The sequence below is a fragment of the Alosa pseudoharengus genome, unplaced genomic scaffold, assembly GCF_046254945.1.
Source record: "Alosa pseudoharengus isolate Yale_2024_CS ecotype anadromous, Long Island Sound unplaced genomic scaffold, YU_APseudo_1.1 YU_APseudo_1.1_scf_1, whole genome shotgun sequence".
Taxonomy (NCBI): Eukaryota; Metazoa; Chordata; class Actinopteri; order Clupeiformes; family Clupeidae; genus Alosa; species Alosa pseudoharengus.
In genome coordinates this window covers 4,533,095-4,547,450 of record NW_027468564.1, presented here as the reverse complement: position 1 = coordinate 4,547,450, position 14,356 = coordinate 4,533,095, and the positions used below count along the sequence as shown (strand labels likewise).

Here is a 14,356-nt window from a genome sequence, read left to right as displayed (position 1 = left end):
CCAATCATGTGGTGTGATGTGAATACATTGAGCCAATCATATGGTGTGTTGTGAAGACATCATGCCAATCATGTGTTGTGAACTCGCAGCTGGAGCACGGTTGGTGTTGTGAAGCCTTGCTCACGCACATTTCTGCCGAAGAGGATGCCTGATGAGTGCCCATAAAGCGTTGCTATATGGCCACCGAGTGGAGGGACTAAAAGGACTTTGCCGCCGTCACCACCGCCGTTCACCACCAACAGCAGCCGCCAACAGCAGCAGCAGCCGCCTTGGTTGACATGAGGCTAAAAAAAAGTGTTTATTTTGTTACAAAAAAAATCTTAATAAAAAAAAATCTTACCATTTTGGATGCATGACTGATACTAATTTTGTCCGTGCTCTAATTTGTGCATTTTGTTTACCAATATGAGTCCAACTGTCACATCCATAACACACTAAGGAATGTATAAGCATGAGTCGCTTGCAGTGACTGGCAGGCACTAACTCTGTGATTGGGTAAGATGCTCTATAAAGTGTGTGGTGGTAGTGCAAATAAGTCCAACAGTGCAGGGATAAGGTCTATAGTACATCAATATTGTACTATTGTAGTAGCAGTTTATGTGAGGTTATGTTGACTTGTAAGACCAACAGTATCCCAAAACCTACTTTACAGGCCTTTTTGCATAAACACCCTTGTCAAGTATAAGTAGTATAACTTTCCGTGAGGGAAATTTGGTCTCTGCATTCATCCCAATCCGTGAATTATTGAAACACACTCAGCACACATTAATCCGGCGGCGCTCGAGGAGCAGTGAGTGATTAGGAGGTTACTTCAGCTGTTCCTACTGGTCGGGTTTCGAACCAGCAACCCTCCGGTTACAAATCCAAAACGCTAACCAGTAGGCCACGGCTTCCCCAAATCAAGAAGCAACCTATACTGTCCTAAAACATGCTGTCTGGATATAGGCCTAGTTGGCTTATATATATATTTATATTTTATAATTAAATAAAATAATTAATATAGAATATTATGATTTTTTTAAAATATATTTGAATTTGAAAAGCCTTGGGCTGTGTGTTATATCTATCTATCTATCTATCTATCTATCTATCATTATATTCCTGCACTGAAACTCCATTCCAAGCGGTGGCAGTAAAGGGTAGTTGTCTGTCGTTTGCCAACCACGAAGAATTCCATTTGACTATTCCACGGAGATCCCGGGAGTTTCAGCAACGTTGGTTCGAGGTTAGTGAATAAAAACTGCGGGCATTAACACTTGTTCTCGATTTGTGCCATCTATACGGCCTATTAACAGATCTCCATATGCGGAGCTTAATTGAGTGACTTGAGGTAGGTTGAGTGTTTAGACACAATCACTCTGGCCGATGTCTTGGTCACATACAGCAAGCTACACTCGGAACATCCCAAGATGAATATGCCATTGCCATTAATCATGTAACAGCAAACAGTTCATGTTATGTTCCATTTACTTAAATATAGATGCGAACTTGTAAGGCATTCTAATTTGTGTGTGTTCTGACTATAGAACACGTTGGATGGGACCATCTTTGGTGCGTTGGGAACATGGATCTCGACGGTAACGATAACGTTACAGAAACGCAATACCAGCTGACAGTAATGGTGAAAGAAGAAGAGGAGACATATAGGAATATAACTGTATCTCAACATGATGACGAAAAGCTTCAATGTACAACTAAATCAGACTTTGCCGAGTCCGAAGTTACTACTGAGACAGCAGCGGAGATTGAAGTGACGATCGAAGACGACCATGAGCCTGATTATCTGCTGGAAAGTAAGTCCTTTCAGATGCCCTTATAAAAAAACACACAAATACTCAATTTGTTATATATACATACATTGTCATGTTAGTTCTAGATACTTTCTAATGAGACACAGCACTCCAAAAATGCTCCATAGAAATGCATGGGGCTAGTTTGTAACGCCAATATGGCCATTGTCTACACATATTCCACCCCTTCCTCGGCAAAACGTCGGACATTGAATACATTGAGCCAATCATGTGGTGTGATGTGAATACATTGAGCCAATCATATGTTGTGTTGTGAAGATATCTTCCCAATCATGTGTTCCCAGTGGGCATTTGATGTCAATTCAACATCAATATGACATCAAACATCGACGTCAAAATTACGTCTAGAAACAGGTCTAGAATGAAAGTTGTATCGACGTCAATGTACTGATGTCAATTTGACGTCAAGATTTTGACCTCCGCGATGTCGTTTTGATATTATTTTGATGTCATACTTTGTTGCCATTTGATGTCAATTCAACATTTATTTGACGTCAAGATGTTGATGTCGTTTTGATGCTATTCTGATATCATTCAATGTCAAGCTTTGATGTCAATTCAACATTTATTTGACATCAAGATGTCATGATGTTGATGTCGTTTTGATGCTATTCTGATATCATTCAATGTCAAGCTTTGATGTCAATTCAACATTTATTCTACATCAAGATGTCATTTCCATGTCAAGCTTTGTTGGCATTTGATGTCAATTCTACATCTATTTGATGTCAAGATGTTGATGTTGTTTTGATATCATTCAATATCAAGCTTCAATGTCAAATAAACATAAATGCGACAAACATTGATGTCAAAATTACATCAGCATTTATTGACATATATTTTGATTATTTGTGCAGAATACAAGTACAAAGACAACAAAATGCAGTTTGTGTCTAACTAGAAGTGCAAAAAAGCAGAAAAGTGATATACAAAGTATAGACAGGTGGTGCATATACAGGACAAGACACAGTGCCGTGTAGACAGTAGTATACAGTTGGTTTATAGAAGGTGGTTTAGAGTAATATAAATTAAATATGTGCAGTGTATTAGTAGTTATCTTATAAGGGCAGAATAAATATGGCTAAATATGAACAATGTATGACAACATGTACAATGTAGTAACAAGTAATGGAATGTTGGAGAACATTGAGAACATTGAGAGATCCAGTTGAATGGAGAGACAGAGAAAAGGTTTCTTTTAACAGGGTTCCTACACATTTTCTATTTTAAAATCCCATACTTTTTCCATCCTTTAATTTACAAACTTTTTGGTAGATTTTTCTGACCATTCTCGACAATGCTACTTCAAAACCAAACGTTTGTCTCAGCATCCAGGAATCGTTGAGCACCTACATTTGTGCTTTAACATTGATGGTGTGCTACTTTTTAAATCCTCCAACTTCCAAATGTGGCCCATACTCTGCAACTTTCACAACTTTGCTCCTTTCATTGTGGCCATCTACTGTGGAGTTGCTAAACCAAATTCAGAGGAAGAGTACTTAAGTGACTTTCTCCAGGAGTTGCAGCAGTTACAGCAAGATGGCATTGTTCATCGAGGCAAAGCACTTCAACTGTCTGTGAAAGTATTCATATGTGATGCTCCTGCCAGGGCATTCTTTAAGTGCATTCTTGTTACCATTCTTGTGAGTGATGCACTATCAGAGGCACCTATGACGGGAAGGTTTGTTCTTGGGGCCAAAGAGCCAGGTGCGGTTCCAAGGGCTGAAGACTGTTTTGTTTAGGCCAGCTCTGCTGCCACTCTGCCTCCACCGTACTGCTGCCACTCTGCCTCCACCGCACTGCTGCCACCTGTGGACAAGGAGGAGTGCGAGTTATACAACAAAATTAGTTATTAGTTGTTAGTGGCAGCACTAGTATAAAACCTCTAGAATCTCTAAAAACAATCACAAATAGGGCAGTTCATCACAGTTCAACAATTGTGGTTTGGAACTAGGCCTGCTGCAACTGGATTGATAAAAAGTAATGTAGTTGCAAACATCTCACCTGGCTACTTGTATTTGGGAAGAGCAAAAGCTATCAGCCATCAGCATGATCATGTTATTAGGTTGTTGTTGTAGAACAAGGAAAGGAATATCCAGTGTTTCCTCTACATTTATTTAAGCATGGCGGTCCGCCATGTTAGTTATTGCTAATCAGACATGATGTTGAGCAACTAGAATTGTTTTTAAAATCCCGGGAGTGACACCCCCAAGTTTTTTTTTTTTTTTTTCCGGGGGCGGATGGGTAGGTGGGTGGGTGGACTAGGGGGTGGCTCAAGGACTAGAGTGCCTTAGCCTGGGTTTTCCCATGCTGCCTTACGCACGCGATTTTATTCACGCTGCTAGGCAGCCTGGATTCTATGGACTTCGTTTTCACCTCAACGAAGGAACCAATCACAGAACGGAGGGAGGGCAGCAAGACGATGACGACACGCCGAAGCCGTTATGAGCTATGTACAGACGCATTTGATAGACATTCGTAGCGCCCAATAAACGGCTCTGGGTATTCGTAAACCATGTTTCAAATACGAGAAAATTAATGTCTAATTCCCAGACCCAATCTAAATGAGGTCTGACGTTAGCCAGGCTAAGAGCGCCTATTCATGGAAGAGGCATGCGTGTTGGAAGTACTTTTCAGCTAAAGAGACACCGAAAACAAGTTTTAATCTGTATACCATTAACATTGCATAACAAAAGTAAAACATTAATTTGTAGAGTACCAAAACCAGACGTCTTTTGAGTGTAATCAGATTATGGCAATCATTTTTACAATTGTTTACAACTTAACTCTATGTCCTCACTTGAACCCATTTGCAAGGATGGACGACGCTGAGTATAGAACGTGCTGGCAGTGACAGATAACATGTAAACGCGCCATAGCAGTGACGAGACGCACACACCATACAATCGGCCTGACATTTTGAGTGAACTTAAATGAACTACCTAGCAACAATTCCAACACTCACAAGTTAAGGATGTCTTCAGAGAGTTACACTTGATAAGCATGATAGGTCTACTTTTGGCACATCAACAATTGAAATGGAGGGGCAGCGTGACTATTTCGGTAAAGGCTACAATCTTTGATAGGTGTAATCTTAAAAGAAAGTTCACTTTCTCCATCATCGAACTCTTGAATACAGTGATGGTACAAACCAATATCTGTAATGCAGTGGGTAAATTAACGTTACGTTAGCAGTAGTTTTTACGTTTTATGCAAAAAATATATGGTTTATGTAACAAACCCTTAAAACTTGAGAGAGACTGAACAAAAATATGAGTTTATTGTAAAGTTTTTGATGGGGAATTCAGAGGAACCCATGTAAAAAAAAACAAAAAACGAAAAACTGATGCATTTAGTCCAAATTAACTGTGCTAAAAAAGTAAAGTGAATGGGTGTTCAACTCTTGAAATAGCATGCATCTCCTTCCATGCAATCCCCGCCCCACCCCCACCTCCACTTTTTTCCCACGCTTAACGGTAGTCTTATATGTAGATAAATGACAATACTTACAGTATTTGAAGTAGCTGCACAACCATGCTAAATAGTATAGTTTTGGCACACAGTACACAAAGACACTTCTGCCATCATACCGGAATGTAAACTATACTCGTAAACGTGCTAATTACCAACCATTTCGTTCGAAAATTCTAAAACAACAATGTTTTTTAATACTTCAAAATAACATTGTGTGTGTGTGTGTGTGTCATTACCTGGTGAGTGAACTCTCGGACGTGGCACACATTTGGAATATTCCAGAATGCACTCAGTGTTCTTACTGCAGCAATCCTCACAACACACCACCTGCAAACAGAGGGAGACTAAGATTAATATGTTGCAAAACACACAGAACATGAAAAGACCATCACTGAAGCACTACTACACTCACATGCATCTTAACACATGCCTCAGAGCAAGTCAGGTACATCAAACAAGGGGCAAATAAGGGCTATGAAATGAAGAACATGTAGCCTAACACTACCCTTCACAAACTAAAGATCCCTTTACTTGTAGGCATGATATTGAGGTGCCACCCACCCATCACATCCATTAAATGATAGGTCTGTTAATAAACATGGCTATATTAAACTGCAGTTCCTTAAATCAGTGGGTAGATAACTGATATATATATATTACTTAATTCATACAGGACCTCTTTGCAGTTATAGCAACACTATATTATGTATCAACACTAGCACTACATGTATTAAGTTTAAATACAGTGACCTAACGTTACCTATGTCCCATGGAAGTTCGCAAGGTAGAGCTAACGTTAACCGTTATTAATTCTAACGTTAACAACTTTCATCTGTGTCTGCTAGCCTGCATGGTAACAGCCATTTTAAATGTAGCTAACGTTACTTTAAATGTATAGCTAACTTACTTGCGCCTGATATTTCATTCTAAAACTAACAAACAGACAAACAGGCAAACAAACAGATATTCCACATAATAGTGAAGTTAGTCTGCTACTGGAAAAGTTAACATTAACAGCTAACATCGCTAGCGTTAGCTCACTAGCTAATTCTAAACATGACTAACGGCTTTGATTAACATTCTATTATGAAAACAATATATTTCGAATAAATTCACGTTTTCAATTGGCATACAAAAGTACTGTAATTCTTACCTGGGATATGATGACGGCAGAGTTTGTACAGCTTACACATTCAGTCAGAGGCATGACAGAAAAGTGACGGTTGATTGTTGAAGTCACTGGAAAAGGAGCAAATTCAGCGAAGATTCTAGAGTGCTGCGCGAATTTGAATTTGATCAGGGGTGGGGGATGGGAATTGCTGTGTGTGCGCATGCGCTTATCAAGCGGTGATAAGCATCCGTTAAAAACAATCGTGAAAATGATTACTGTTGGCATTTTAGTCTGTTATATTACCAGACTGATTGGTAGAAGTGTCAAAACAATAGTAACATTAGCCTAGTGGGCTATTATTACTACTATTTAGATTATTAACATTATTGGTTCTCATATGGTGGTCAATTCAATGACATCAATTCCATATAATTTTGACGCTCTTTTTCCTATGCCTTTTTTCTTGATATCAAATCAACGTTGATTTAACATCAATCATATTGACCCAAGTTTATAGACCAGTGACTACATGTTACATTAATCCCTTGTTGGACGTCTTTACAACCAGCTTGCAGATCGACGCTTGTTAGGCTAACAGTAGGCCTAGGGCCTACTGGGTAGGGTAGCCTATAATGCGTAGGGGAGAACTGGTGGCCTACAATTGTAACAGCGGTACAAATGTATCAATGTTTTATTCTCAAGATATGGTGTAGCTACGGAAAGATCATAGCATGTAATTCTTACAGCCATCCAAACATGAATGGTCTACTTAATACGACCAGAGATAAAAAAGGTGCAAAATTCAAGCATCGCAATTTTTTTTTTTTAAACCGCAACTGTTTGTTTAAGTTTGCTTCGTGAAATTTGAGCGTGTGGACTTCAATCACATGTCATTCATATCTCCAGTCCCTCTGTTTCAATTTAACATGAGTGCCATTTATATAGCCTAGTCATAATTAAATGAAAATAAAAACATGACCTGTGCGGGTCAGTTGTAACCCGTCTCTATGGCAAAATGAACTGATTTTTTCTGATTCTGATTGAGTTATGGATTTTGATTTTTGTGCCGCGATCACACCCAATTAAAGTTAACAGAGCAACTTGAAATATCACTGTTGGACCAAATGCTTCAGACATGTAAGAAATAAGCAGTTTATCAACTATATTTAGCCTACTGGTTTTATCAAGTGGACCAAAATAAGCATAAATTATTGATTTTATATGAAAACAGAAGCTCTTTGTTTAAGCCAGCAGGATTCAAGATTTAAGAGCTGTTACATCATGACGCTATACTGTTACAACTGTACCGCACTTTTTTATGGCTGCGTCAAGGTTGTAACAAAGGTAGGCATACATGCCGCTGTTAATTAAAAACATGCACATAAACAATAGGCTAGGCTATATAGAGGCCAATATTATGTTATTATATTATATTATTGTTGCATGTTCCCTTTGGGACTCGCACAGGCTACTAAACTATTAAAGAAAATACCGATAGGCTAGAGATAAAAGGCATTTATGTTATTGCCATAGGCCTATGTTTATGCAGACTGGATGTAATGATCTTTATAGCGTAGCCTACTTAGATTACCCAAGAAACGCCGATGGTGTACAGATTCTAGAAGGCTAGGGGGGGAAGGGACATGATTAACGTGGGCAGTAGTCCAAGGAGGATACGCTTTTATAGAGTGAAGCATTGTTCCTTGAGAAAAATTGAACTCCGAGTCCGGGTAAATAGACGGACACAGAGAGGACGGGGAATGACGAGCTGATGTTGGGCTGAGCTCACCGTTGCGCTCCGCCCCACATTGAGCCCAGCCCCTATCTGCAAGCTGCAGCCAGGGGTACTTGGCATCCATCGCTGCAGCCTGCGGGAAGGCAGGGCTTGACATCAAGCCCCGCCCACATCCAACTCAGCCATATTTTCTTTGCCTACATCACTCCCTATACACTCAAACAGCCTAGTAGCGAAGCTAATATAGCATCTTTTTTCATATTAGATTATAGAAACTGATGATATAGGCTAAACACAACATTTTATGCAACAACAGTGAAGTTTTCATGTAGGCTAGTTACTGTAATTGGGTCCGTGTACTTATTCGTTCATTTGATTTCCGGTTTTGAAACAATATGCAAATTTTAATAAAATTGGTCATTTTAAATATTGATGACAATGTGTTGAAATAGAAAACGAGCCATATTTCATTTAATTTAGCCCTCAAAAGTAGAATGGTGTATTGTTTCATTATCATGGACTATCAGTTTAACAGTAAGAATTCTCCATTACAACCAAATGTAGCCTACAAAGGGGCGAATTTGCTTTATTAGCAACAGGTGAACTAGAAGCATACATTGTGTAACCGGTTAGATCAAGCTCGACATATCCTCATCTCAAATATAGGCTACTGCACAGATAGCAAGCAGATATCGGACCACCGGTAGATACTGGTCGGCAACCCGCAATGGTAGGCCACCATCAGAGGGACTGCAATCAATTTGTATATCTAAGCTAATGTTGGAATAACTTACTGTTTGGATGTCGAGCTTAGCATGCTTAGTTACAGCTCCTTGCAGAGATCTATTCATTTTATTGACTCAAAAGGGCTTGTCCCAAGTACGAACCTTTATTTTAACTAGCTACATATAAAACATTATGAATTGCCACACATATCAGTAGCCTTTTGCACCGATATATCGGCAGTAGGGATGGCGAAATTTAAAAAAAATCTTAACCGGCCACTGAGCCTCATTAACCGGTTAAAGTCGGTCACCGAAAATTCTATAACTGCCATTTATGATACCCGTGTCCTGTCGCGCGTCTTTCTCTGCCCGTGAAACAAGTTATCCCCCCATTTTAGAATGGTTAGGCTCCCGTCACACAATGTTAGTTCGTGCCCTTTGTATTATACATTTTCCCCAATCATTGTCCACTACTTTTGGAGGAATAAGGGTTTTGTTTTGGGGAGAAAAATAATTGCTTTCCCTGCGCACCCACGCACAGGCACACATTACGCACAACGTCGACCTTCCATGCAACGCGGCACCGAGCTCGGGCTATAAAAAGCTCACGTTACAAAGTCACAAACAGAGAACGCTACATTTGGTGGTGTTACAGGAAAGTATATTAACCAACGTCTTCGTAAAAAAACTTAACGATTGCCAACAGCCTCTGTACCGTGCTGCACAAAATCCTTTGCAATAAGTTCCTGTCGTCATGCCATTTAGTACAGATGAATAATAAAACACAACAAGTAGGCATATGCTAAGTTAGTCTTTTGTGTCTTCGTTTGCTATTACATTGTTACAATTATCATCATGCCATAGTCAACACGCAGCCACTAACAAGCAGTGAAGTTTGTTACAATATTGCAGTCAGGATTGCAATAGGCTACACGCAACAACATGCTTCACATAAGCCTTATTTAGGTTAATAGTGGCGATTTTTTTTTAGCTGCGCAGACAGGACCTGTCATGTAAGGCGTACAAATAGTCACTATAGTAACCGGTATAAACTGTTTTCGGAATGGCTACGTGAGCTCTGCTGCGGCAGAGCCATGGCTCTGTGCTGTGGTTGCGCTTAATAAATTCCGCCGTGGGACGGCTCATGCTCACATTTATCATTTTTAGATATTGAGTGATCATATCGCCCCATACAATACAACACCAATAACACGTGTGTGCGCAGTGTAATAACAGACGCTGGCTGGCATTCGGGAGCTTTAAAAACATTTTTTATTTTTTTATTTTTAACCGGCGGCAGAAAATTTTAACCGGTCAACGTTGATCGGTCAACCACCGGTTAAACGGCTACCGGTTAACATCCCTAATCGGCAGGCGCTCGGTAACGGCCGATTTGGGCCTTTTTTGCTGCCATCTGCCATCTGTGAAACAGCCGATATTTATTATATATTTATTTATTTTAAGAGATACGTGAGCGTAATTAGCCTTCAGCCTCACGGTTTTAGTGACAGGCACTCAATTACACCTACACATCACCAATGTGCACTCAATTAGACTTACACTCCACATTAAAGATATGCCTAAGTGTAATAGTTCAATATGAAGTATTCAAATAAATATGTTTAGCTACTAGTAATTATGCAGATTATAAAATACTATACATTATTAACTAAATACACTTTATATGAATTTCAAAATATATGAAATAGACACAAGCCATCATTTTCTGTGTGTGTTTGTGTTTGGAGAGAGTCAAGCAGACTCTAGGATTAAATATTACTGATGACCGCCCCCAAATTGTGTAAATCCCCCCATATGAAGAACCTAGGGGGAAATTCCCCCCATTTTGAAAAATTAATTTTAAGCCCTGCTCTCTCTTCTAATTTTCTTTTTCAATTATACCAAACTCAATTACCCCCCCCCCCCCTGCCTTGATGTAAATGGAAATCAGGTTTCTCAGGCAAGTATGCTTGCGTATACAAGGAATTGGTCTCTGCATTTATCCCATCAGTGAATTGGTGAGCACACAGTGAACACAAAGTGAAGTGAAGCACACACTAACCAGGACCCGTGAGCTGCCTTGCTACAGCGCCGCTCGGGGAGCAGTGAGGGGTTAGGTGCCTTGCTCAAGGGCACTTCAGCCGTGGATGTGGGCATGGGAGAGCAGTGCTCAACCACTATCCCCGCCCACATTTTTCCTACTGGTCGGGGAATGAACTGGCAACCTGTTGTTATAATCCCGAAGCCCTAACCAGTAGGCCACGACTGCCCCCATAAAAGAAATGTGAAAGTGCTTTTAACTTTTGCTGACCCTACTCCCCATCTGTTCCATGGCACTGGGAAAATGTCTCATCATTGCACTAAATGTCGATTTGTTTTGGTTGTTAAAACTTTTGCACTGTACTTAATCATTTGTTTCAATTTGTTTTTACTACAGATACAACTCAACAGAAGATCCATGGACAGAATGATGAACTGAACCTGCATTTCCCTCATTCTAATTCTAAGTCTCTGTCTCTATGGTAACTCTTACAGGTGCATCAGAATATCCACACGGAACACAACAGAAGATCCATGGACAGAATTATGAACTGCAGCACAAAGGAAGGCTACACCACTGCGGCGTCTGCAGGAGGAGTTTTACCACCCGGAGAAAACTCAAGAAACACCAGCAAACACACTCAGTCAGGGTGAATTTTACCACTTCCTCACTTGTTAGCCACCAGAGGCTAATACATACTGGAGGGAAGCCTTATCAGTGCTCCCAGTGTGAAAGAGGTTTTTCACACAGCTCAAGTCTTGCACGTCACATGCATGAACACAAAGGAGAGAAGCCTCATAAATGTGCCCAGTGTGGAAAGGCTTTTATAACCTCCTCAGATCTCAAACGCCACATGCTTACACATACTGGAGAAAAGCCTTATAAATGTGTCCAGTGTGGAAAAGCTTTTTCACAACTGTCAACTCTTAAGAGCCACATGCGAATACACACTGGAGAGAAGCCTCATGAATGTACCCAGTGTGGAAAAGCATTTATAACCTCCACAGTTCTCAAACTCCACATGCTTACACATACTGGAGAAAAGCCTTATAAATGTGTCCAGTGTGGAAAAGCTTTTTTACAAATGTCAACTCTGAAAAACCATATGCTAAAACACACTGTAGAAAATTCTCATAAATGTTCCCAGTGTGGAAAAGGTTTTCAACAAATTTCTAGTCTTGAAACACATATGCTAACACACAGTGGAGAGAAGCGTTATAAATGTTCCCAGTGTGGAAAAGGTTTTCAAAAAATTTCAACTCTGAAAAACCATATGCTAACACACAGTGGAGAGAAGCGTTATAACTGTTCACAGTGTGGAAGAGGTTTTTCACACACGTCAAGTCTTTCACGCCACATGCGTGATCACAAAGGACAGATGCCTCATAAATGTTCCCAGTGTGGGAAAACTTTTTTACACATTTCACGTCTTAAAAACCATCTGCTACTACATACTGTAGACATCCCTTATAAATGTGTCCAGTGTGGAAGAGGTTTTCAACAACTTTCTAGTCTTGAAACTCATATCTTAACACATGCGGTAGAGAAGCCTCATAAATGTTCCCAGTGTGGAAGAGGTTTTTCACACACGTCAAGTCTTGCACGCCACAAGCGTGATCACAAAGGAGGGAAGCCTCATAAATGTTCCCATTGTGGAAGAGGTTTTTCACACAGCTCAAGTCTTGCACGCCACAAGCGTGATCACAAAGGAGAGGAGTCTCATAAAACAATGATGCCTACACAGACTGTAGGGAAGCCTCATGAATGTTACTGGTGTGGAAGAAGTTTTTCACAAATTTCACGTCATAAATGCTACATGCTACCACACAATGGAGAGAAGCCTTATAACTGTTTCCAGTGTGGAAGAGGTTTTTCACACACGTCAAGTCTTTCACGCCACATGCGTGATCACAAAGGACAGATGCCTCATAAATGTTCCCAGTGTGGAAAAACTTTTTCACACATTTCACATCTTAAAAAACACATGGTAATGCACACGGCGGAGAAGCCTCATAAATGTACTGAGTGTGGAAAAGCTTTTACGCAAATTTCAACTCTGACAAACCATATGCTAGCACACACTGTAGAAAAGGCTCATAAATGCTCCCAGTGTGGAATAGGTTTTTCACACAGCTCAAGTCTTGCACGTCACATGCATGAACACAAAGGAGAGATGTCTCATAAATAAGCCCAGTGTGGAAAAGGTTTTCCACATCTTTCTAGTCTTAAAGGGGAACTTGGCAACTATTTCAACGTAATAAACCCGTTTAGAAATCATTTGGATGGTTAAATGACCTGTTCCGGTGAAAATGGTGACTTTTCCCGCTGCCCCTAGCATCCCCAGGCGGAAAACCAACCTTGCAACATTGAGACTTCCGTCCCGAAAAGATAAGTGAGAAACAAGAAACTAGTTTTAAATCGTGTTTCTTACCTTCTAACATCCACATTGTCTGCCAAACTTATGCTAACCGTTTTGCTAGCTTGTAAACAAATCCATGTGCTTTATCGTTACCTTTTTCCACATTTTGAAATAGCATAATGCTCAATTTCTCCAGCAGAGGGGGAAATCCTGCCAAGTTTCCCTTTAAACCCCATAATGTCAATGCATATGTAAATGCACTGTTAGGGTGAATAAAAACCAGAACACCAGCAGCAGGAAGTAGTTCTGTTTTGTTTGAACATCAACAGAAGTGACGTCACCCAGCACCATATGTCAATGCATACTGGAGGGAAGCCTAATGGATGCTCCCAAAGTGAGAAATAAGCAACATTTTTATCGCCACATGCATGGACACAAGGGACAAGAACCTCAAGAGAACACCGGCACAGAACACTGGCACAGAACACTGTTAGGGTGAATACAAAGTCAGATCACCAGCAGCAGGAAGTAGTTCTGTTTTGTTTGAACGTCAACATAAGTGACGTCACCCAGCATCGCTTAGAGCGCCTTTAAGAGAAGAGCAGCGAAGCCTCATCGGTGTGCCCAGTGTAGTAAAACATTTGACAGGCCCACAGATCTTAAACGCCACATGCTTACACACACTGGAGAGAAGCCTCATTAATGTGTCCAGTGTGAAAAACATTTGACAGGCCCACAGATCTTAAATACATGCTTACACATACTGGAGAGAAGTATTTTTTTTCTTCTTGCACAGCATATGCTGATACCATAATGGTAATGCATATATTTTTATTTTTACCTCTAAATAAAGTCCAAGAAATACAATCATCTGTATGTTCTCTTTCTGTAAAAATGTTTTTTATATGTGTTTTGTTATTGTCGGAAAAACATTGATGTAAAGCACATGCATATAGAAGTATATTTCAATAAATATATTGCAGAAAATAGTTATGTTTTTATGTTTTATTTAATTTAGTTTTTTCTTGTGTTATCTGTTTAACCTCAGTCTGGAAACAGGAAAACCTTACTGTGTGATAATTTCATAAATGGGCAATTTA

General features: G+C 39.9%; 2 protein-coding genes across 2 annotated transcripts in view; both read left to right on the top strand.

Moving 5' to 3' along the window:
* Positions 1-14,356, top strand: part of LOC143135896 (uncharacterized) — a 70,551-nt gene that overhangs the window by 39,945 nt on the left and 16,250 nt on the right. The window lies entirely within an intron of this gene.
* LOC143135959 (uncharacterized) lies at positions 1,164-14,172 on the top strand. Its single transcript, XM_076296347.1, has 3 exons — positions 1,164-1,225; positions 1,527-1,793; positions 11,392-14,172. The coding sequence occupies exons 2-3, from the start codon at positions 1,565-1,567 to the stop codon at positions 13,083-13,085; spliced, it is 1,923 nt and encodes a 640-aa protein (XP_076152462.1). The 5' UTR covers positions 1,164-1,225; positions 1,527-1,564; the 3' UTR covers positions 13,086-14,172.

Bases quoted from the DNA above. Each gene is read 5' to 3' on its own strand.
- LOC143135959 (XM_076296347.1), top strand. From the start codon at position 1,565: ATGGATCTCGACGGTAACGATAACGTTACAGAAACGCAATACCAGCTG. The intron at 1,794-11,391 runs GTAAGTCCTTTC...TAACTCTTACAG, and splicing joins GCCTGATTATCTGCTGGAAA to GTGCATCAGAATATCCACAC.